General features: G+C 41.2%; 1 protein-coding gene across 11 annotated transcripts in view; it reads right to left on the reverse strand.

The window, feature by feature from the left end:
- Positions 1 to 6,012: 6,012 nt before the first annotated feature.
- Positions 6,013 to 24,906, reverse strand: part of LOC141772209 (paired box protein Pax-7-like) — a 69,393-nt gene continuing 50,499 nt past the window's right edge. For 9 of the 11 annotated variants that reach the window (XM_074642979.1, XM_074642977.1, XM_074642978.1 and 6 more), the window contains 2 exons: positions 10,972 to 11,239; positions 6,013 to 7,144 (listed from right to left, as the gene is read on the reverse strand). In XM_074642979.1, coding sequence (XP_074499080.1) covers positions 7,029 to 7,144; positions 10,972 to 11,239 — 384 coding nt within the window. In that variant the 3' untranslated portion in view covers positions 6,013 to 7,028. Of the gene's footprint in view, positions 7,145 to 8,964; positions 9,026 to 10,971; positions 11,240 to 24,906 lie in introns of all 11 variants that reach the window. The other 2 variants (XM_074642981.1, XM_074642972.1) reach the window with 2 other exon arrangements.

A 24,906-nucleotide genomic window follows, 5' to 3' on the forward strand; every position in this document is an offset into this window, starting at 1 on the left:
GAAAGACTTTCCTCTTTTATAGCGCCTGTAGTTAGGGCTGGCCTAGCTGGCTCAGGCTGCCTTGGACCAGCCCCTAGTTATGCTGTTATAGGCCTTGTCTGCCGGTGGACTTCCTATGATACACTGAGCCGCGGCCCTGCTTGACAACCATCACTACTATCATTATTATCAGCCATATTTCTATTATTAAAACTGTTATTATTATTAGTAGTATTAGTAGTCATATTTATATTATCACTGCTACCAAAGGTTTCTCCCTGAGAAAGGGGATTTTTTTTCTTGCCACTGTCGCACCTGTGGGCTCTCTTGTTGGGTCTCTAAATTATAGAGTCTAGACCTGCTCTATATGAAAAGCGTCTTGAGATAGCTTCTGTTATGATTTCACACTATATAAAAATAAAAATAATTGAATTGAATAAGGTAAAATGGGGAAGATGCCCCCCTTAAGAACAAAGTCAATTTACTGTAACATTAAAACATATTTGGATATGAGTTTGGCATGTGCAGGATGACGATTCATAAACGTCCACTGCCCATTTCGACACCCCCGTTGCCACATATGAAACAAAATTGGCACGCGAACAGCCTTCTGCAGCCACGGAAACCGGCAAACTAACTGGATCAACAGAGATAACATTTACATTAGATTCTACCCAACCTGAAAAGCCTCAGCACATCTCTCTGTGGTCCGTGTGCAGCTGGCTTATCAAGGCAGCGAGTATTTGAGACACACAGCCGGTGAAGTGAGTCAGACTGCTGCTGGCCAGAGGCTAACCCAGTCGTGTATAGAAGGTAACTCTCAAATTGAAAAAATGTGCACTGCTATCAGTCACACCGGAGGAGCGGATGGGCGACAGGGACTGCTGTTAACCATTTTAAACGCTGGCTGTCAGTTCATATTGCTGCTGAAAGACAGTAGCCAACTAGTGAAAAATAACATGATACCGTGGGTTGGTTTTCCTCCTGTCCTCCCCAATTTTTTGAGTCAACAGCTGCCACTGGATTGTACATATATGTACGTAAATGTTTTTACTTCATATGTACATATAGTTTATATGGAAATTCAATATACAGTATACAGTATATACATGTTCATATTACACTTCCGTATAGGCGAGATTGAAGGTAGACTGGCTGAACATGTACAAACATGTCTATGACCCTTTGTTGAGACACTACACGGCCAGTCAAATGGCTTTAATGGGCTTCGATCTCCTCTTGCGTCACTTTTTTCTGTTTATTAGCCATAAACACAACAATTCTTACTCAGCATTGAGGAGCTGTATATAGAGCATGAAGCCATGTTTGGTCCAAGACGTTCTTCTGTAACACTTGTTAACTTCTTGCCCCTTCACATAGTATTTTAATATTATTCTATTTGACAATTGACGGTGTGAAAGCAACACCATGCATGCCTCAGAGGAGACGGTCTGAAAGTGGGCTCTCTAATCACAAATTAATTTACATTATTATGCAATTGAACATCTAGCACAACAACAGAATGAATGTATACATTCTGTTTCTGTTTCTTTTTTTACTTATTGCTGCTTTAAGGAAAAACCTGAATAAATGGTGCTTTATACCTCAGATGTCTGGTAAATTCTCTTTACCTTGCTGTTTTCCTGTTAGAGGCCGAGCCTAATGATAGTGATTCCTGTCCATCTGTCCATCTTTCCAAAACTCTGGTCCTGTGGTAAAGCTTCAGTAGGCAGAATTTCTTTGGCATCTTTGGGCAAAAAAACCCATAATAACCTTTCAGCATATTGTGATTCAAGTCATCTGAGAGAAAACTACACTTCTGCACCTCCTCATGGCTCTGTTTCAGGCTTTAGAAAATCTGTCCGGTGACGAAAGACTTTGGCCAATCAGAGGTCATTTCAGAGAGAGAGCGTTCCTATTGGCTTTGCTCTGGCTGGTGGGTATTTCCTCAACAGATCTCAACATGGCTGCCGGGTCACAAACTTTTGCATTTTACAGCTAAACAGTTCACTACAAGATGTTTCTGTAAACATTTGAGGCGAGAAATAGGAATTACAGTAACAGAATATTGATTCATATTTGATCAGCGCTGCCTAGTTTGACCGTTTGGTCGGAGTTTGTGAGTGATTGACAGAGCGCTCTCATAGACGGCAGACTCCAGATCAGCTCGGATTGGTTGTTTTCCTCTAGTCTGTGAAATCTTGCAGATGCCATTAGGAGCAGCGGAGGACACAGAGGCACATGTTTTTTTTGATTACCCGTCTCATGCACTACTGTCAGGATATAGTGACCGTTTTATACAAATATTTTTTTATCATATTTGCTCCAATCTTGCCTTCTGCTGCTTTAAGGAAAAACCTGAATAAATGGCGCTTTATACCTCAGATTTTAAAATCTCAAACATGCTGAACTGATTTTTTTTCTCCATTTTACTGCCTACAAACAACAACAACAACAACAACAACAAGTTCAATGTCTGTTAATGAAGAGCAGGCAGCTAGCACAACCCTGTGGTCTTGGTCCAGTTGTAGAGCTTTAATGAACAGACAGTTACGCCAGTGTTACAGTTAACACACCAAGAGGCTGAGGGGAGTAAATGCCAATACAAATTTGTCACTAGTCTAATACTTCATACAGGTAGAATAAATTATACTATGGTAACATACGCACATGCCAAACAGAAAGCAGAACAAAACAAGCAGAGAAAGGACCAAGGGGTAAACAGGAGGGGTGGGGGGGTCGGGGGGTCAATGAGCATATCTGTACATTTGATCCTTAATGTGCTCCTTGGTTTGCTGTCAGTGAAAAAATATATATACACAAGGTAGAAGGTAAACACAGCCAGCGTCCAAAGAGTTTCCATGGCTCTAGTGGAGGTGCAGAGGGATGACATCATAAAAGCCTCTGTATGAGACAGTGATGATGATTGCCCCTCACCATAGGTATACACGGACACCAGCATCCAGTGGAAACGAAACGTGAATTCACCAAAGTCAGCTGAGTTTCATTTCATGGCATCATCTTTAAATTCATGATGGTCACAAGCCGAGAATGAAACACCGAGTTTCTCTCTGAAATGGCATCGAATACAGATCAAAGAAAGAAAGAAAGAAAGAAAGAAAAAGAAAGAAAGAATAAAAAGAAAGGGAACCTTAGGAATGCAGAAGCATACTTTGATTGTTCAAGTATATTTTTTTATATGGAATGATGCAATAGCAATAGGGGGAATGATTCTCTCTATGGTCTCTATTTATCCTCCAACCTTGAAGTTGTTTCCACTGAAAACCACAACAAAGAATCTATGCACCGTTGCTGTTCCTCTTCTGAGCAGTGCCGTAGTTCCTGTGGAGAGCGTGGAGGAGTGGAATGGCAGGGAGCTTTCCCTTTGGTCGGTATGGGTGATTAGCGTGAGGAAGCTCAAATCTATCTCTCTCTGACTGCACTACATCCTCAATGGAAATGGTGGAGTTTGTCGTTTGTGCTGCTTTATCTTTTTTGTTTTAGGTTGATATTACAGAAATCTGTCATGTCATTTATGACAAGTCAAAATGCAAATGTATCTATAAATATAGTGGTAAAGTGTTTGGAACCACATTATGTCACAATAAATCAGTTTGGGATTATTTGACACATAAATTCTATATACCAGAAATTCTCAAATGAAAGCTGGTTTTCAAATAATGGCCAGGTAAAACACTGTGCATTTCTATTGTTAAAAGAAATACTGTTTTCACTTACTCAATTATTTCCAGTCGCCTCTACTGTGCAGTTTTTTTCATCGTTGTAAAGCGACTGTAAATGAAACAGTAGCTTAACTGCTTTTGATCACTGATATGAAGTGTGTGAGTTTTGCTCACCGCAGATGTTTCACATTAAAAAAGGGAGGATTATCTTTGCTGGAAGGTTTTAATTTGAAACATCTATGCAGGAAGTGAATGAAACTCTACACTCACGCTTATCAATGATCAAAAGAATAATGAAAAAGACAATCTGAAAAAGAGGTAAACATGGAAGTGATGAGTTTGCGTCAACTGCAAATTAAGACAGGAGCAGATCAGGAAACGGGAAATTACAAATAAGGAGCTGTCTCTAATGTAAACCTGTTCCACATGAAAGTCAATTATTTGAAAATTTACGGTATCTTCATTTACTGATATACTCTACTGATTTAATTAATTTTCCTCCTAGTTCAGTGTTGTTGAAACTCATCGGTGAACTGGCTCAACACATCAACATTGAGTTGGGAGGAAACTTTAGAATTTAAGACATAGGCACTATAGCAAAATTTTGCATCTGTAACCATCCTAAACTATACTTGTCACGGGCAGATAACATGAAAACATTGACAGCAAACTATTTGCAGGCATACTCAATATGAACATTCAGTTTGAAGAGAAACAGAATCGACACAGCATCATATTTCCTCAAGGAACACATTTAGCAAGAATGAAATAGTTACTTATGAAATTAAACACTGTTAACTAGTCCAATTGTAATTATTATTATCTCCGCCAGGAGATTATGTATTCGGCTGTGTGTGCGCATCACTGTCTGTCCGTCTGTCTGTCCACGGCTAATCTTGCATACTGCTGGACGAATTAGCCTAATATTTTTTGTGCTCATTTATGACTGTATGCTCAAGGACCGCTCGTGGTTGCAGTGATTCACACTTTTTGCAAACATATTTTATTGACTATTTTATACAGTCATTAACTCTTTCTTCCTCTGAACCAGCCGGTAGGGGCCGCAAGGGATCACTGCTTCAATTTGGACTCTTGTTTCCGCTTCGGATTAGAAATTGTTCCTCTCTTGATTTGCACACCTAGGTAACCCAATTACATGTATACGTATGTATGTATAACTATCGCTTAGTAAATGACAAACTGAACCGTATTGGTAGGAGGAGAGTTAGTTAGCTGTTAGCTGTTGCCAACCGCTGGGCGGTATTTTTTTGGGGGGGGGGGATTTTTGGGTGAATTTTGTCAATTAATTTTCCTAATTTAATGGTCTACCTCCGAAGAACAAGAGCCGTTCAGCTGCTGCTCAGTGAACAGAAAACGAGAAAGCGTGGAAAAACTGTGTAGAGCCAGCGTATTTTCAAATTCTAACTCTGTGTGTTCTACAACGAGTTAACAAGCAATTAAGCCCGTCTTAGAAGGTGTAAGGTTTTTTAAATGTTTTTGTTTAAAAGCTTTAAAGAGCTTGTTGGCCGTGTGTTTGGTTAATAGAGCTAACAGCGAATGGAACTAAACACACAGAACGACTGACAGTTTCTGTTCAGAGGAAGTGTTAAACAGTCAATGTGATGCGTTACACAGTTAACTGCAGTTTAGCTGCACAGAGCCGGTGCAGACAGCTGCATAGATTCAAATGAGAGCGCATCTGTTGAGAAGTGCGAGTGAAAAACGCGTCCGATACACTTGCGGTCTAGACGTGGGGGCAATTGTGGTTCAATTGAATCATCATTCATCACAGCAGCGGTCGTTGCAGACACACCTGGCGGAGATCTTGACTCTACTGAGTCTACTGACTCACCAAAAGCCATGTCTTATGTTAAGATTACGTCAGGACAGTTGATGTTGGTCATAGTACACCCCAGTGGTTGTTTTCATAGATAAATGCAAGAAGTAAACATTAAATGAACTAGAATAAAAAAGAAATGAAAATGAAGAAAAGAACTGTAATGTTTAGTACCAAGCTGCCTGGAGAAATGTCCGGCTGTACTACCAAGGGGAAATTGATAGTCACACTGAATGTCAGCTGCTCAGTCAGGAGCTTGTTTGACCTCCAACTATTGCCAAAGCTCTTCAGGAGGCCTTGTTGTTGATAAGAGGGACTGCATCTCTTCAGGAATAGCTGAATTAGTCCATATCAGTCTGCTACAGAGGTGTTTATCTCCCTCACATACTTACACACACATGCACACATGGGTTCCTGAAGGCTGACACGTTTCTTTTTTTCTTTTTAAGCTGCCAATATCTTGTGCTGTATCTATAAAGTTGACCAGTTCCACATAAAAAATATGATCTAGAGTTGCCCCGGCATTTTATTCAAGGTGAAAAAAAAAAATGTTTAAAACTCAGCCAGGACCAAATCGTCTATTTGGGTTGCAATATTTTAAAGACAGCAGCTCAAAATCTTTTTTTTTTTTTTTGCTGACCTTCAGTGGTTTAAATTCTCACCACCCATCTGTGACGCAGTGTGCGGTCAGAAGTACAACACACTTGAATTTGAGGTAGAATTCATGAGCCATAATCAAATCACATGTGCAGTTGTCTGACATCACAACCAGAAATATATGTCAATAAACGAAACTCAAAATTAGCGATCATGGCGGTGACTTAGCGGTGTAACCGGACTGTGCACCCCTTAAGGTGCGTTCAGACTGAATGCGAGGAGTTTTTTTGACGTGAACAATTGTATTTAATGTCAATTCAACGACACAATGGATGCAAATTGGATGTGAATTCACTCTGGGTGCCGTGGTGGATTGACACAAAAATGGGTGCTTGGCATTCAGTCTGAAAGCACCGTTACAGGATCACTATAATGCATCATTTTGTTGTTTACTGACCCAAAGAAAGAGCTGTTTTTTTGTGAAATATATTTTAAATAGCAGGTCACAGGTTACACCCAGTCTAAAATGACGGTTCACATAGTAATTGTTTATATCACTAGTTTATAGTTAGCCAGTAAAGTTAGATTCCACCAATGCTGTGTACAAAATGTAGTGCAATATAAACAACAAATAAAAAAAACAGTGAAAATCCTTTTTTTGTGGATTTGTTTGGTCCCATGGGGGTATGTTTAAAGCTTGGACAGCTGCATCATTCAATCGTTAAATCCTGGAGAAACACTAAAATGGAATAAAGTATAAAAAAGCTAAACATCAGCCCAATGTACTGTATAGTCAATGTATGACACACACACACACACACACACACACACACACACACATATGGTCTCTGGGAGATTTGTATTGGATGGCAGCAGGAGATGCGGGTTGTGCTGGTGACCAGGTGTCGTGTTGCATGCATGTCAGGTGAGTACTAGTAGGCCTGGCCAGTCTCAACCTGCAGCAGTCCCAGTACAGCTGAGTGGTCGGCCAGCTTCATCCTGCGCTGACTGGACAGGCTGACGTTCTTTGCCAGGTAATCCACAGCTGCTGGAGAAGATCGGAGACAGGAGACACAGTTAATGATGTGTGTATATATATATATATACCTGTGGATTTGTCTGTTGTTCTATCTCTTCATTGAAGCTATATGTTGTTTACACTGAGTGAAATATTTGTATTGATTCTTCTCCCGGTATCATTGCATAGGAAATGAAAATGAGGAAGAACATGGAACTGTAAGACAGTGGCATCTGAGTTATTACCTCTGCCAAGGCCGAAGGCCTGGGAAGGAGGTTATGTTTTCACCGGCGTTGGTTTGTTTGTTGGTTTGTCTGTTTGTTTGTCTGTTAGCAGGATTACTCCAAAATGTTTTGGAGGGGTGGGGTGTGGCACAATGAACAATTCATTCGATTTTGTAGGAGATCTGGATCATGATCCGGCTTCGGGAATTTTTTTTTAATAACTCTGCTCAGACTGTGCATTAACACCACAGGCTTTAGGACATGCGCAGTGTAACTGATGATGCGTTCATGACGCGTCACCTTGCCTCTTTCCTTCTGCCTACAGAGGGACAGACAGAGAGCCGGGGGTGGAGGCTGTAGATTCTGCGTTTTTTCCCATTAAGCTCGGTGAAATTACAGTTGAGTTCGACCAAAGCACACTTGGTGATTGTTGGAAAGACTAATGAGGATGGTTTAGGTGAGTTTTATTTTGTGTCTGTCCAGTTTGAATGAAGTCTTTTACGATGTTCCGCTGCTTACAGCTGACAACATAAACAAAATACACATGGATGATGGCGCAAGCTGCACGGAGAGGGGGGGCAATCGTACTCGGGCAGCTTGGCGCAGGTCTGCAATCTCTGAGGATAAATGAATAAATAAAGTAGCAGGTTTTAATGGTGGATTATAATTATTATTTACAAATGTTTCTTAACCTTTTTCTGTCTAAAATAAATAGAAATTCCATTTATAATGAAATTAAATTAAATTATGAAAGGCAAACTCTATGTAGAAACAAAGGGCTGGCAGCAGCAGCCCAGGAGCAGCAGAAACGCAGTTCAGCGAGGCAGCCGCCGAGCGCTGCTGACGTTCCCTGTGTGGCCCGAGCATAACTTGTTTTGTGTAGAGGATCACAATCGTTATTTTCAATCACTTAAGCCTCAGAAACTCTGTATCCTACATTTCCCATAATGCAACCAATAGCATCTTTTCATGGTAAACACCCACATCTTTAAAATTCCTCACCTCCAATTTGTAATGCAGGCTTTCAGTTATAAAGTCTCTGAGCCCCACTCAGATAACCCTGATGACATTACTATGGTGTCATCAGGATTATTTTCTCAGACTGGACGGAGCTCCTCCAGAGCCACAGGAGACATTATACAACTGTTTTCAGAGTATAGAGCTCATGATGGCTGGTGAACTGATCTTTATAATGTAAACTTAAAGTGCAATGTCCCTGAAATGATTTGAACCTTTGTTCAGCTAACTTGCAGTTTCCACTGATTTCCATCCACAGTTCTGATCTTCTGATCCTAGTCGTTGTAGAATGACGCTTGTATAGGGTCATCACCTACCAGTAATAGTCCCATTTATGGACGTCACAACTAGCTCCACTCACATGTATGCTGCCGTCAAATGGAGTGTGTTTTCAATACCATACTTGGCATTCAACTGGTTAAACTCCCAACTGACACAAAACAATGACTGGCCCTGCTAAAAAGATTAGAGGCTCTTGCATTTTTTAAATTTGTTCATGTATGACAGAATACACACAGGTATACAATAATATGTGATATTAAATGACTGAATCATCCTACAGACCAACAGACTAAGTGTTATAGATAAGACCGATGTGTTAGTCCTTACCAAAATACTTTCTGACATCCCTCTCCTGTCTGTAGCACCGGGTCTTAATGAAGAAATAAATCTTTGAAAAAGGGTCACAAATATATAGTAGTTGTTTTATATAAAGTCTCAGTAATTTCCAAAAACAGGAAAAAATTCACATTTCATGTGTGTGTGTGTGTGTGTATGTGGTCATGGTAATGAAGGAACATTGGTGTATTTTTTATATTTTTTGGACAACAATGGAGCTCTCTGGCACAGAGGAAGCAGATGTATCAGGCTTTGATACACACCAATACTTGTTGGTAGATATATTCATCGTTGGTTTGGCGCTGCACGAGATTTGTTGAAGGACAAATATTGAATACCACCATACTTGAACACGCATTGTACTGCTGCAGAATTGTTTGGTTTACGTCCAATCATATTGACTGACAAGATAACACCGTGTTTGACAGACAGACAAAAGGAGCCAACGGTTTGGCTCTGCAGACAGAAAGACAGAGAGGCAGGTAGACACAAGAAGAACTGTGTTTTCTTGCAAAGCTGGCATTAATGCTCAGCGTATTTTTCTGTCTGTGTGGTGGATGTTTTGCCCCACCCTGGTTCAGCTGTTGATAACTTCTCTTTTATAGGGCAGGAGAGAGGAGGGCTGACAGCAGATGTGATGTGACACGGTGTGTTTGGGTGTGCACGAGTGTGCGTCGTGGCTATCGGGGGGGAGATAAGTAAGGCATGTCAGTTAGGATGCTAGCGTGCACAGAAAGGAAGCTGTCACTCTGTGCTGAGGAATGAGAGAACCAAGAGCACCTATGGGTGGGCAGGTCTGTCTGCCAAGATGCCAGTCACCCAGACAGCAAGTGGGGGAGCGGTGTGTGTGTGTGTGTGTGTGTGTGCGTGTGTATGTGCGTGTGTTTCACAAGGGTTTAGTGAGGCCCTCTAAAGGAAGCTGTTTTTCCTGTCAACCAGCTTTATACCTTAAATCCCTGTTGAGCAGTCACACTGAGAGTCCTCTTGCCTCCAAGATTGAGCCTATCTGATAACACACACTAACACACATGCACAAACACAGGTGCGCACACACACACACACTCACATGCCTCAGCTATTTTGACAGTATGTACTTTAATCTGTCAGGAGCTCCCTGCATTAGAACAAGAGAAGAGTCAAATGTCTGAAGTAAACTGCTAAATCTGTCTGCAGGAGGGAGAGGTGGGAGTGGAGGGCCACAGCCCAACCACCAACGTCACATCACAGAGGATGAGAGAGAGAGAGAGACTTTCTGCTGCAACGTTAGCGATCATATTGGTTATATCTGATATATATATACATTTTATATACATTTATATATATACATTTTAAGAAAATGCTTCACCGCCAGAAAAATTGAAAGAAAGGAACACTGATCTCAGATCTGCTGTTTTCCTACAGTACGTTCATATTTTAACCAACGGATGTTGCTGAAACTTTCAAACCATTCTATCTAACCGAGCCACCACACTGTAACTATAGTTTAAAAAACATCTTAAAAATAACTCCCAAGACTCTGTCACAAATGTCGCAAAAACTCTGACTCCAGCTCGGGGCGTCTATTAAAATAAGATAAAATTAACAAATGTGTTTTTGGGCAGAATGTGTCACATCGGCACCTGAAAAACAGGCACAAAAGTTGGAGTAAATCTGGCCCCAGAGCTGTTTTTATTAACCAAGGTGCAGGGTGCAAAGCGGTGTGTCATTCCCAGTGCATCGAAGATCTGCTAGCACACTTGGTATTTGGTATTTTTCGTGCGACAGCGCATGCGGGATGCACTTGTTGATATAGGGTGGGATGAGGAACAAACCACTGTCCGTGAATAAATGTGGATTTTTTAAAAATAAATTTAGTTAAACTACATTTAACCAACTAATCATTTACTAATTGATATAATTGTGCTAGAGTTAGTGATAGAGAGTTTTAAAACACATGTTCTATATATGAAAATGTTGCTTTTGTTTGTTTAGTCTGAACTAGCAGGACTCAGGACTCACTCTGGCCGTACTGACTGTACTGGTAGCCGGCGGCAGCCACAGCCGGGTCCATGCTGTAGCTGGTGGTGCTGTATGTGGGAGGGCAGTAGGACTGGGATGATGAAAGGCTGTCCACCGTCTTAATGGAGGCCTCGGCCGAACGCTGGCTGCAGCTGGCTGAGATGGTGTTGGATGGAGAGGAGTCTAAGGCACTGTGGAGCGGTGAGATGGAGAAGTCGTGTTGTTGCTGCGAGGAAACGCCGCTGGGGTTACTTAGGATGCTCATCACCTGAAAAACACAGAAGAGAAGATTGCTGTCAGACAGGCTTCCTCTGTCTAACACTGGTACAGAGCAAGATATCCCAAAATCTGCTCTGAATAGTCATGACAATACATTTTTCATCATTTTTTAATGACCACCTGAGCTTTCCTTTACTCACAAAATGTTGATATTGCTCTGAGAATAGACATTGTCCCCAGAGGATGAACCCTTTTGAATGTATGATCACATGAATTTTTCTGTGTGCTACCCTCAGGGCAAACTTAACATTTTGCCACCCATCGGATCAAGCTTTAACAATAGTTAAATGGTCATTATGTTGTTAATACTGTGGGCTGTTGGGATAATATCAGCCAATTTCTAAGGTCAAGGGGTGGGGCAAGAAGCAGGGGCAGTCACATGATCATATAGGTTGGACACCAACCAACAGGTCAGACAAACGTATTTAGAATAGAAAATAAAGGTGAACAGTAAAATGATAATCCAAACTCTCAGTTGTCCGTAAAAGTGTCCGTTAACATCCACAACAGTTTTACAGTTTCCTGCTTGACCTACTGTGCTTAGTGCAGTCGTGTGCTCACAGTTTTCCTGTGAGTGCTTCTTTTTTGTGATATCATTGTGTTCCAAGATCTTAGCAGTTACTTTTTTTTATTTTTTATTTTTTTATTTTAACCTTTATTTAACCAGGTAGTACTCATTGACATTAAGAATCTCTTTTGCAAGAGGGACCTGGCCAAGACAGCAGCATTTAAACGTACATTAAAGTTTCAGACGCCACAAAATAAAACAAATGCAAAATAAATACATGGCATAATATCATACAAAACACATTCAAATCAAGTGTTTTTGAGTTTGTTGAGTACAATTTTACCATAACTGAAAAAATAATGACAAAACTACAACAATAAAAACCCAAGAATCATCAAACAAATGACTTAAAATGGTTTTGGAGTTGAGTTACAGGAGACTCGACGGGCTGCTATGAGAACCCGTTATCACTCCTAACTCGTCAAATACCACCGTTTGGTAAGCGGCCCCTCGGCATCGGAAACCGACGCACGGAGGTACCCTTTAGCAACAATATGTGACAAACAGGGCTTTCAACCAACTCCAATATAGACCCACCCACGGCGAAACAAACAAAAAAAAGTTTTTAAAAAAGTAAAGCTTTTTTTGAACATTAAAGCATATCAGCATGTTCTAGAAGAAACCCAAAACACAAGTATGCACCTGAAAATAAGGACAATAGGTCCTCCTAAATGATAAGTGATTCACTGTGCTCATGTTGAGTCTAATTTCTTTCCCCGCAAGTCATAAATAAGGAGCTTTTTTAGTTATGCATTGACAATAGGCTTGTGGGTACTGAATGAAGCGTATACATTGTATATATAAATATATATGTCGCACTTTCTCGGTGCGTTTACTGCTGCCGCAGATGTGTTTACATGACAGTATCATGACAGGGATTGCCTAACACCTTGCAGTTTGTTCTGCAGAACAAAGTCTGTGACTTTAATGGCCTTCAGAATGAAGGTTATGATAGTGTAACCCTAGTTCTACAAGCACAGGCGGAGCTCTCTACTGGACACTATGGGTAATACTCTCCTCCAATCACAAGCACGCATTCACCCACTGAATTTTGCATAAACATAGCCAGCCAATCAGGACGTGGCGATCCAAATGCGTGCTGACCCCCCGCTGTTAGACATCCCACACCCTCTTAAGCGAGCGGCGCAGGAGTGACAGCATCCCCTGGCTAAGGATGGGACACTGCAGCCTACCTACTTCTTTATAACCTAGGCCGCCACAGCGGAGAAGTAGAGGGCCGTAGCCACCTCAGATAGTTCGCAACTGATCTGGGTAAAGCCATGGTCTAACCCTGCAGGGGTCAAGACTGCACACCACATTGGGTCATCAAGGAGCATAAGAGCGTGCACAGACCCTGAAAAGGAGCCCGACATGTCCAAGAGATAGATCCGTATGAACAGGCAAAGCATCGACCATGGCGCTGCCGTACGTATGTCTACGACACCCCACAGAACAAGGCCTCTGCTGACGCAACGTTGCGTATAGAGTGTGCATGGACCACAGTGGGGAGGGTCTCTTCCCGCCTGTCTATAAGCTTAAGAGATGCACTCAAAAAAACATTTCACCAGACACTTTTGGAAAGGGCCACACAATCACCGAAGCACACAAACAGTATACCAAAGGGGGGGCCGTGCATTCAACATAACATGTCAACACACGAACAGAACAAAGCAGATGACAGTGGAAGCTATACTGAAAACTGCAAATTGGGGCAGACTACAAGCTAACCATGATCTGTTTTGCGTGTGTGGGTGGGTGGGCGGCACGGCGGTGCAGCGGTTAGCACTGTCCCAGGTCACAGCAAGAGGGTCGCAGGTTCCAATCCGGCTTGGGGCCCTTCTGTGTGGAGTTTGCATGTTCTCCCCGTGTTAGCGTGGGTTTTCTCCGGGTTCTCCGGTTTCCTCCCACAGTCCAAAGACATGCAGGTTAGGTTAACTGTTGACTCTAAATTGCCCCTAGGTGTGAATGTGAGCGTGAATGGTCATCTGTCTCTATGTGTCAGTCCTGCGATAGGCTGGCGACCTGTCCAGGGTGTACCCCGCCTTCGACCAATGTCAGCTGGGATCGGCTCCAGCTGTTTGCTGATATCCAGTACATGATTCATCTGGAAATGCTAATAGAGTGATTCATTCTTTCAACTTCTAAGAAGCAGCTAGGAGCAATAAATGAGAGAGTGTGAAGTGTAAATAAATACAATGTGCATCCTTTCAGATAAATCAATATTTCAGACAAAGAGTTTGCCTTTTATAGAATTTGAATGTCCTCAGCTGTTCTAATGAAGCCTTGTTTTGTTTGTGCCCGTGTCAGAGGAAACCCTCTTCTTTGTTGGTTTCTTAGCTCAGTCTGCTTCTGCGGCTGCAGCCTAATGATACAGTAGCAGCGCTACTTACAGATGCTATAGCCAGGAGCTAATGCTAGGGCTTCTTAAACATTCCCAGCAAGCATTTCACCGAGACAATATCCACAAGGTGCCCAGTGGTATCAAAATATTTGCACAGCAGCACACATTTTCTCACCTTGAATAAGTGCAGCGTGTCAGTGCAGAAATCCACATTGAGGTTTTACAACCTGGATAATATTTTATAGTTTTAGTCATCATACCTTTGGATATTATACTACATCGTAGCTGAAATCTGGGGACTCACAGTCACAGGTTTGAACAGTTTAAGCAGAATATTTTAAATCTACCATTATGATGTTAGTTTTTTTTGAGTTGATACCATTTGTTACAGATTTGATGCCAAATTTAACCATTTTTTACCACTCGATAATTGATAAAAAATGATCAATAATCCCTCCAAAATACCACATCAAGACACCAAGACCTCGAGGAACACCATAGAAAAAGCCATGCTGTGATTTGGTTTCAGAAACTTTTGACATTTGGAGATTTCTGCAAGAATTGCATTTTTCAGTGATTGGATGGCGAGCACTTCTGTTGTGTAAACTGCTCAGAAACCCCCTTATTGTAAAGCTAGCTAGGAAAGCCATCCATCCTCTGAATGCTCTAGGTCACTAGTTTGTGGCTGTAAAGTTTCATGAGGCTGTGATTATCCTAGAGGTCACCACAGGTCATTTTATAAAAAATGAAAAAAAAACTAGCTTGAAATCCACAAAACCAGCCTGAAGATGAAGAACATCTGAAACGATTGTGTTATTGTGTGACTTCCGTTCTGCGAGGTAAAATTACAGTTTTTCTCAATGGAGTCTGGTGGTTTTGGTGAGAGCATAGATGGATACAACAGATTCAGTTCCCTGTCAGAAAGGGCTGTCTGACGACAAGGTAAAGCGGTGAAAATATTCCAAATATAGCGTACACTTAAACTGATATTGATTTTTTTTAGGTGGGCCTTCCTTTTAGGTGGCTAAAATGTGTTCTGCTGCCGGCCCCGCTTACAGCAGAACATTGCTTTGGATCCGTGCGGTAACTCCCGTCTGCTTCTTCAAGCTGAGGGCGTGCCGTCTGTCATCTACTGTAGATAATACACCGACTATAGATAAGTACCTTATACAACCCCGCTTCAACATCGACACCTGAACTGTCCCTTTAAAACAGAACTTAAATTTTACACCTCCAGGTGACTTCAGGTGTGAGTCTCTCTTATTAACTGTGATAATATGCAGTACATTCCCGATTTAGGGCACATCTTATAATGTAATGGGGGTTATAACTGAGAGAAAATGTTGGTTAAATTGCAGGTTGTCAGATTGTTTGGTTTGCTTGCCCTCTTGCCAGATCTCGGCAATTAAACTGGTGAGTAAAGTACTGTTGGGTTGTAACTAATGATTGCCAAAGCTTAGAAAACAGACCCATCTTCATTGATGAGTATATATTTCAGCTGTGGTGCAGACCATCCTGTCAGTTGTTGTATATCTGCATCCACGTGCACCTGACCGACTGTACACCAACAGGTAATCACACAAAGATCTGAGCTTTTTTTAGATGCTGAATGAAATTGAGATATTCGGTCAAGACAGAATATAGATTTGCTGTATTATGAGTCAAGGTTACTCAAAGGTATGAACTCATAGGTAACAAACTCAGATACAGATGGTGGATAAGGTGATAAGCCTCCATCTCAAACAGTTCCGGGAGTCTTTGACAGATGAAGAGATGAGAGAACAGAGGTGTCCAGATGTGCTATAAGGTTATCTCTGTGCCACACAATACCATCTCCTGCATTCAGATCTTCAGTTCCTCAGCCTCTCGCTCCACTACTTTGAAACGCTATCCCCGACATCAGCTCATTCATTTATTCATTCAGCATTCGGCTGGGTGCTCGGTTCTGAGCTGAGTTTCAAAATACTGAGCTGAAAGGTAATTTAGGGATTTTGGGATGCTACAACAAAATCAGTATGTGGAAGGCTAAAGGTATGTGTGCTTCAAACGAAAGTGCTTATTGGATTATCAAACACTGTCTGAAACCCCCTCCCTTCACGCCTGTCCTGTTACAATTTTTGTAACTTTCCAAAACAGACAATCTTGCCCACTTTACGCAGATCGGTCAGGTGTGTGGCGGCGTTGGAAGCAGGCAACGTTTAAACTTTTCTCTCAAGATCCAATTTTTCATTCTCCACACATCTACTTCCGTGACTTTTTGTAGAAAACGAGTGCAACACCGTGAACGCCCCTCAAGGAAAGACTGAAAGTGCACTTTGTTCCCCCTCTCTTTGCCAGCAGGCTGTTTGCTGCGCCACCTTTGAGTATATGGCCATTCACAACAGTGAGTTCATACCAGTAGTTTGTGGGTGAAATCGTTTCAGGTATGTACAAATATATATATGCATTTATGTGAGCCGATAAGAAACAAGAAATATAAGTGCAGTGATGATGATGATGTTTAAGGTAATTTAGAAATGTGACATATTTACCAGAGAGCCGTGACAAGTTGATTTTTACACTGTAAACGTCCCACTCACTACATCTCATGGTCACTATTCTTTAATACAATTGAATTTGGTCCTTGTGACTGAAATGTTGTCTCTTTAAACAAACAATACAGAGGTGATAAGCGTCTACGGGAATTAACTTTTTTCTATGGAACACTAGCCTATTCTTTAATAACCAAATCTAAGGTCTGCAGTCCATGTTGTTGAACATAAATGACCATTAGCCCGGTTTCCATTCACATATTATTATACGCATTTTAAAATATTCCATTAGAAAAGCTGTATGGAAATGGCGAAATTTGATAAAACTTCTTTTGGTTTTGTCGAAAAAGAGTTGCTGCACTAAATGGGACACCGAAACGTCTAAATTAATTAAATAAATTCTGACGCAGCGAACATTTTACTCATATGACCGATCAGCTGTTTCTGCTGTTGGTGTCTTCCTGGATATTCCCGTAGCATCTTCTCCTCCAGACAACATGAAACATGGCCAAAGCTTGTTGGAGAACAATTAAAAAGTTGTCCAATTGAAGCAAATTTCTGAAGACCTCTCTCCATTTTTCTATCATACATGGGCCAAGGCGACTTGTTTTGTTTCCGTTTCTCATCCTCTTACTGGATTACAGCCATGCATGGCCTACAGTGAAACTATGCTGCAGCCTAAAATTTGCTTGACAATTGAATAACAGATAGTGAGACCAGATAGTGAGATGGTCAAGAGAGAAAGAACAGACAATCGAGGATAACCTCATTCTTAATGTTAACTTCCACTACACTACATAACTGTATAACATTTGAATTTCAAGCACATGTTGCTTTATAATGATTTACCTCACAGTGTCACAGGGTTGAGCTTCTGCAGTGGGTGGATACAGCGGCTGGGATTAAGGCTGATGTTGGCATGTCGCTGATGTCACACAGGATCTATCACTATCTATTCCACGGGATCATAAGTCAGAGAGTAATTGCACACTGAGCATGTCGATGTTGAATGCAGAATATCTGATGCAATCTGAGGTTATTATGAGATCTGCTTTTGCTATTTTACTATAAACAGATGTGTTTTTTGTCTGAAGCCGTAATCCTGAAAATCCCAACGCCATCAGTGATGAAAGAAGAAATCAAATTCAATGTCATGACGAAGAAATATATAAATAGGAGATGCAACAACAAACAAATGCATTCAGAACCTGATTGAACTAAAAGACAGATACCATATCTTGTACCTTATCTGAGGAAATAAGATAAACCCAGAGACAAATGAGAGTGACCTTGGTGTATGTCTGTGATGTTATCGCAAGTGGTAAATACTACCATGAAATATGGAATGTTTAGCCACGGTCTTTGAACATGTTATAGTACTCACTAATGCTGACATTTCAGCCTTGGGTACATTCGTAAAACTTGAAATTCACATCAAACATGAATTAGAACATTATTTCTGGAACAGCAAATCATTCAAGGAAATTGAAATGATGCAGTTGACTCAAATTCAAGGTCCACGTTATGGAGCTTTAGGACACATCAAACAGTCAAGTGTCACCGTCGTTCTCAACTTTTACACCCGTAGTCCCGATGGGGCTCAGAATAATGAAAAGTTGGATTTTGAGTTGAGATTTCTTCTTGTAAACAGGATAAATTTGTCAAATTCTAAATTGTCAAATAGTGGTCGGGGCTTTTATTTAGTCCAACTACGCAGAGAACCGGGCCTTCAGTTGAAATAGGCCTTTATACGTAGGTATATTTGATCATTTGTTAGTAACACTTCTTCCTGTTTTCTGTTCCTGCTCTTGTTTTGATTTGCTCTTGGTCCAAACTCCAAACTTCTCCATGTTTCCCTGATGTATTCAGTATAATGTACATTTTAACAGCACTAATTCCATCAGTACAACTACAGAGTCCTGTAATACCACTCTGCTACTCGTACTTTCTTTTATTTAACTAATTTTCATTCACTCATTTATTTCAATGCTTTATACTTTTTTTTTGTTGGTCAATTTTAAGCTACTGTCAATAAAATCAACATTTGCTGCCCAGATAATTCACATTAAAAGCAATGCAATAGCTCACAGGACATAATCCCTCCTTTTCCTGGTAGGCTTTTATGTGAAACATCAACGGGTAGTGTTAAGATCCACTGATGGTACTTTAACCTCTTTTACCCGACGGACCCAAATGGTTTCTAAAAGACGAGGCCTTAACGCTACTAAAACAACACTCCAAGTGTATTTTGTCGAAACAATGATTGTTTGGCAATGATTTCAATATTTTAGTTACAAAATCAAAGCACGAGAAATTGTATTTTTACTTTATAATATTTTGACCATTTTTATATTGAATGTACTTACTTGACTTTGGATTATTTTTTGTTATCTTATTTGTGTTGTTATTGATCTTATTTGTTATTATCTGAGTTTTACTTAATCATTTTTCATTATCATAATAAAACTACTCCATTTGGAGTCAAAATTATACAATTTAGTTGACTTTTTATTGATTTTATACTGTGCACAATGGTAGAATATGATGATGCACAGGATAAATGTCATGACCAAAGGCTCCACTGTGTGTACATAGCCTCCTGTAGTGGATATCAGTAGTATTTTATAGCCAGATTCCCTTTCAAGAGGTAGAAAACCTATTTGGCACACTTTGGGTATCCAAGTGGCCAAATGGGAGAGTCTGCCTGGTCCTATCCTTATTATAGCGTTATAGAGTCTATGTGCTTTGTGTTATTTATATCTGCTTTGGCACAGTTGTATTCAAGGAGTTGCTGAATGAATTCAGTGGCATCTCTGTGCATGGCATCATTATATAATTGCTATAATGGTGTTATTCACTGTCTAATCTAGAAAACACTTTAGGCGAGGATAAAAATGTACATTTTTCCTTTGGTTCATCACAATTTACTCAGGCATAGTAACAGTCATGATGTTACTGGCACTGGAGATGAATTCTCTGAGGTCTTACCTATCCATAGAGACTAAGATCATGCATATAGACCTGGTAGTTGTGGAGCTATTCTTGGTTTATTTTGGGTGTGTCTGTCTAGGCGAACTACACCTTCCAGCACCCTATAGGGCTTAAGAGGTTAATACTAATAGGAAAAACTTAGAAATGACTGGGGCTAATGAGGGAATGAGAACAGTAACTCTATTAAAAAGAGAAACTCACAGCAGGAGAGTGATGAATGTGACATGACTCTGTTGACATATGGAGTTATGAGTGTGTCACCACAGTAATTATAATGTTTTACCAAATTTGATCAGCTAACAAATTAATCAATTTAAAAGGCTATCTATCATAATATAACTAAATCCATTTGCGCTTCAGTGATGCATTTTAAAACTCAAAGTAAAAAAAAATAAATAAATAAAATAAGATTGACTAAAAAAGTATTCAATTTTAATGTGATTAATTTAATTAAATGAAGTTCAACTCACAGAGCATTAGAGGAGTTCTGATTGGCCAGGCTCAGGGCAATAACAAAAAGTTGGCCAATCAGAGCTCCTGCTTCTTCTCCTGGGTTGGACTTCTATCAATGTTTAGGCAGCTTACACATCTTTAAATTTAAGAAAGCTGTCTTTACATGAAGTGTTCATGAAATTGAAACAGTAAATGTTAAAGCAGGAAACAAATGAACTATGAAACGGCAGACACGTGTTGAATTAACCCCCTGTGACCCGTAGGATGGCGGTGATCCCAACTGGCTTTAATGTCTTTCAGAGGCTTTAGTAGGTTCAGCTTTAGGGCTAGGGTGAAGACCTAAACCTAAGGAATCCATTGGTACCAACCATGGTATGCTACCATGTCAAGAAGGGAGCTAAGTAACGCTCCAAAGTTGGGCTAAATTTTGGCGAGGAAAAACTGGCATGGCCATTTTCAAAGGGGTCCCTTGACCTCTGACCTCAAGATATGTGAATGAAAATTGGTTCTATGGGTACCCACGAGTCTCCCCTTCACAGACATGCCTACTTTTTGACAATGACATAGTTTTGGGCAAAAAACATGCAGTGTTTTTCATTCAGTATAAATGTGTTATTTTCGCCTATACTAAAATGGTGTGTTTGAATATTTCTACAGTCTTGGAATTACATAGATCGGGTATCACTGCAAAGCTGAGGCTCTTGTGGATCCAATGACACTGTATAAAATGACATGTGGTGACCTCTAGACCTCTAAATAATTAATGAATGAATTAATGTTTATTTCTGATTTATGACTAGAACAACTTGATACACAGTGCTGAGCAGCATCTTAATCCTCAGGTTCTCAGCTTTCAGATGATGTACACCACTTCTATGTGACATCTACTGTTGACCTGCTATCTCCCCCTAAAGACCCCCTGTATCCCCCTAATAATGACAAAAAACGGTCTACTGTGGGCCTCAGAAGGTTAAAACCATTTTTAAAATGTATTTTGCAATTCAATTTTTTAATTATTTGAGTTGTAAAATATGTTATTTAAATTGTAATAGCTTTCTTTTAATTGGTCAATTTATTGTCTGATTATAATTAAATATGGTAAGAGTTTATAATTATTCCAGTGGCAGCCTCCAGATTCCATATTGTTGTACTGATGGAATTAGTGCAGTGGAAATGTATCATTACATCTATTACATCTATTACATAGTGTAAGTGCCCCTCAGTCTTTTTGACCTTGGCTTTTATTAGACCTTTATTTGAATATTACAGTCAAATTAACTAAATAACAAAGGAAGTCTTTGTCTCGTTTTTGTGTTGTTGTTTTTTTGTTTTATTATTTTTTTTAATTGTTATTTTGCAGATATTGATATTCAGTTCTTAAAATGAACAGACTCAACCATTGTTGAAAAATGTTTCACTGAATGCCTCAAATTCAGTAACTGCTCATACACAATTTTCCAGGTTACCATTACATACACATGTGGGCTTTTTTCCTAATGTGGAGTGTGGAACAGTGTGCATCTAAACGCTCCCACTCTTGCAAGGCCTTGCACTGAGCCTATTTACACCGCCTCCCTCTCACCAACATCACCCACTGCATTTTCCTCCGGCACCACCTTTACCACTATCCCAAACTAACTGGTAACCTTTAATGATTGGGCTTGAGTCAGAAGGATGGAAGCAGACAGAAGCTGTTTGCTCAAACAGCGGGAAGCTGGCCTACTGAGGGATGTCAGGTCAAACGGAAGCTGACAGTGTTAATATCAGCTCCTCCTCACCCATAATGACATGTAAATAAACAGAGAGATGGCTCTCAGCTGGAGGCTGACAGGCAGAGTGCTGCCGCAAACGGCAGACAGCTGGGTCCTGAATGCATCGCGGAGAGACCTACAGTAACGTGCCTGCATCTGTTTGTTGGGGAGGGAATACTTGCTTTGCAATATCTTTACCTCGCAGAAGCAAGGTATAATATACAACAATATCATTAGAGCTGTAAAATGGGCATTATGGTCCTGCACCAGCGCAGGAAACAGAGCCTCGTGGTACCGGCTTTGTTCAGTTTGGTGCAGCTTACTTGGCAGGCTTATAAAAGGCTGTGAAGAGATGCCATTGGTTGGTTTGAGAGATGTGCTTATTGGTTGCCATTACTGCACATCACAGGACATTTGGGTGAGATATTGTCTGTTTATTTTTATCTCCAAAGAATGATTCCTAATGGTTTTGCTGTGGAGGAGAAATCCTGATGGTTTGGTTTGGCGTCCTTTCCTCTGATGCCTTAAAGCCCCCCTTCAGTCTATTTTGTCATTTCTATGATATTTCATATTTATTTGAGTCATTTCCAGACTAAGTTGATTAACCACACTGTTTTTCACACAATTCTTTTTTTGATAAATAACTTAATTTTGTGCTGAAAGTTTGAAAAAGAAGGTTGTTGGTAAACTGGAAATATGATGCATGACTATAGTAGAAGCTGCGGGTCAGACGTCATCCTCCAAGCTCATGCTTGTTTGAGTCTGAGCTGTTTATCCGTCTGTCAGTTTGTCATTCTAGTTAGTTAGCTAGTTAGCTGTAGTTACCTAGCCCAACTTGTTGCATTAGCTAACTGAGGGTTTCATTTTATTTTTTAGTTTCCTCCACCTTAGTTTATTGTGTTTATTTTCTCAATGGCATTTGTGTCCCACCGGCAGAATTAACACAACAAATGGACTGTCTCTCTCACTCGTTCTCTTCTGTACCGTCTCCTCCTGCTGGAGATAAATTAACGGAAAACAGCCGGTGCCGTTTTGGCGGTTTGCTGGCCTCGAAAAACCAGAGAAAAGTCACATTAGAGAAGTAAACGAATCTCAGTGCAGCCCAGTGCGGTGTCGGTGCTGGAGCTGAGGTGAGAGCAGCCGTTGCTGGTGGACGGTGCTCCTCCACAACGTCCCGAAACTGCATTTCAAACGGCGGACCTCTGCAACATGTCTATCCGTCCTTCGGTGCGCTGTTGCCGGCGTGCAACGGTGCAGCTCCTCGGTGCAGCAGCAGCCAGACGGCCGCCTCGCCAGAAGGAGACGGTGAAGAAGAGAGCGAGTGAGAGAGAGTCGGTGTGTTGCGCTAATTCTTGTCTCATTTGTGGTCTGATGAACAGTAAATTCATCGAAGCTGGTTTCATCTAAACTGGGTTGAAAAACGAGGCAATCTGAGAAAGTGGCTGCATGTCCGCGACACTACACGCAGCATCGTGGCTGCTAAGTTAATACCCCCGGACGGTGAACTGGAGACAGTGAACGCAGCACCGTGGCTGCTACAGTAGCTCTCCTGACAGTGAACTGGAAACAGTGAACGCAGCACCGTGGCTGCAACAGTAGCTCTCCTGACAGTGAACTGGGGACTCAGTTGTCTGTTGTGCTCCTACACTGCAGCTGGCGCACCGCTGCCTGCATGGCACAAATCTTGTCGGTTAACGGTTAATAATCGGTTAACGAGGGTCGGTTATTGGTTAAGATTTTTTTTTAAAAATTAGCATCCCTATAGTCTAAATCTATGAAGCCAATTGCAGCTCTTTACCATTTCAGCTGAATTTCTTCTTCATGTGAACGCATCAGTGGTTTTCAACGCAGGGCGGGACACTATGTCAGAGATGTGAAGGTATCTGAAAATAATGCACACCCTTGGGCCAATCAGAATCAAGTATTCACTGTGGTCATGGTACAAGTGTTTGTAAAAAGTGATCACATAAATAAAACAGTAGCTGTGAGTTTCAGGTTGCGGTGCGCTGCAGCCAGTCAACGCCTACATTTCATCCAAACCACAGGAACTAAAGGGGCTTAACACTTTTCTACCCACTCAGTCAGTCAGACAGCACCCTGGGCTCTGTTTAGTTTCCACCGAGGGAGGAGGAGAGGAGAGAGAACACTCTGAGTGATAAATAAAGAAAAAAATATATATCCTAAAAACATTCCATCAGTGGGTATGATTTAAATTCCTCTGCTTCTCTGGCAGCTTTCTTGAGTAGGTCTTGTCTCTTATTTATTTATTTGCTATAAAGCTCCTTGCCTTTGCTTCTTGCCAAACTGAAGCAGCATCTGTTTTTCAGGCGATTTCTAATTAACATCTACCACCCCCCCTCCCCCACTCCTTACCCCCCCCCCCCCCCCACTCTATTCCTCATTATGGGAATGATGTAAATATATGTGCTCATCCTTTTTGATTTGTTGATGGGAGCGTGCCAGTTGACAGCGTGCCCAGTCAAAGGGCTTAGTACTGCAAATTTTAATAGCAGCTGAGACTAATATTAGGCACCGCACTCATTGACATTCAGGTGCCGACAGCCGTGTCAACACACTGTGAACTGGGGGGCTGCAGGAGAGGACGGGCACAGGTATGGTGGGGGGGTGGGGGGGTGCTTAGATTTGTTTTCTTGGATATATACTTCAACGTATTTCCTCATTGACTTTTTTTTAAAATAGGTTCTTGTTAATGTTAATGGCAGTGTATGTGATAGTGGTGCAGTGTGCGGGGGGTAGTGGTGGTGGTGGTGGGGCGGGAGGAGGGGGGGGGGGGGGGGGGGTGGTGTATAAGAGGCCCCCCACATCCCCCCCACCCCACCTCCTTATCTCAGGCCGACAGTTGTCAGGAATCACGGGCAGAGGCCTGAGTTAGCGAGGCAGGCAGGCAGGCCTGGGGATATGGATCAAAGCTAGAGAACCAAAGCAGCTCTGATCCCCCAACACTGAAACCCACTCTGTTCTATCCTTACTCGCCCGCTCTCTCTCTCTCTCTCTCTCTCT

This window comes from Sebastes fasciatus, chromosome 8, assembly GCF_043250625.1.
Source record: "Sebastes fasciatus isolate fSebFas1 chromosome 8, fSebFas1.pri, whole genome shotgun sequence".
Lineage (NCBI taxonomy): Eukaryota > Metazoa > Chordata > Actinopteri > Perciformes > Sebastidae > Sebastes > Sebastes fasciatus.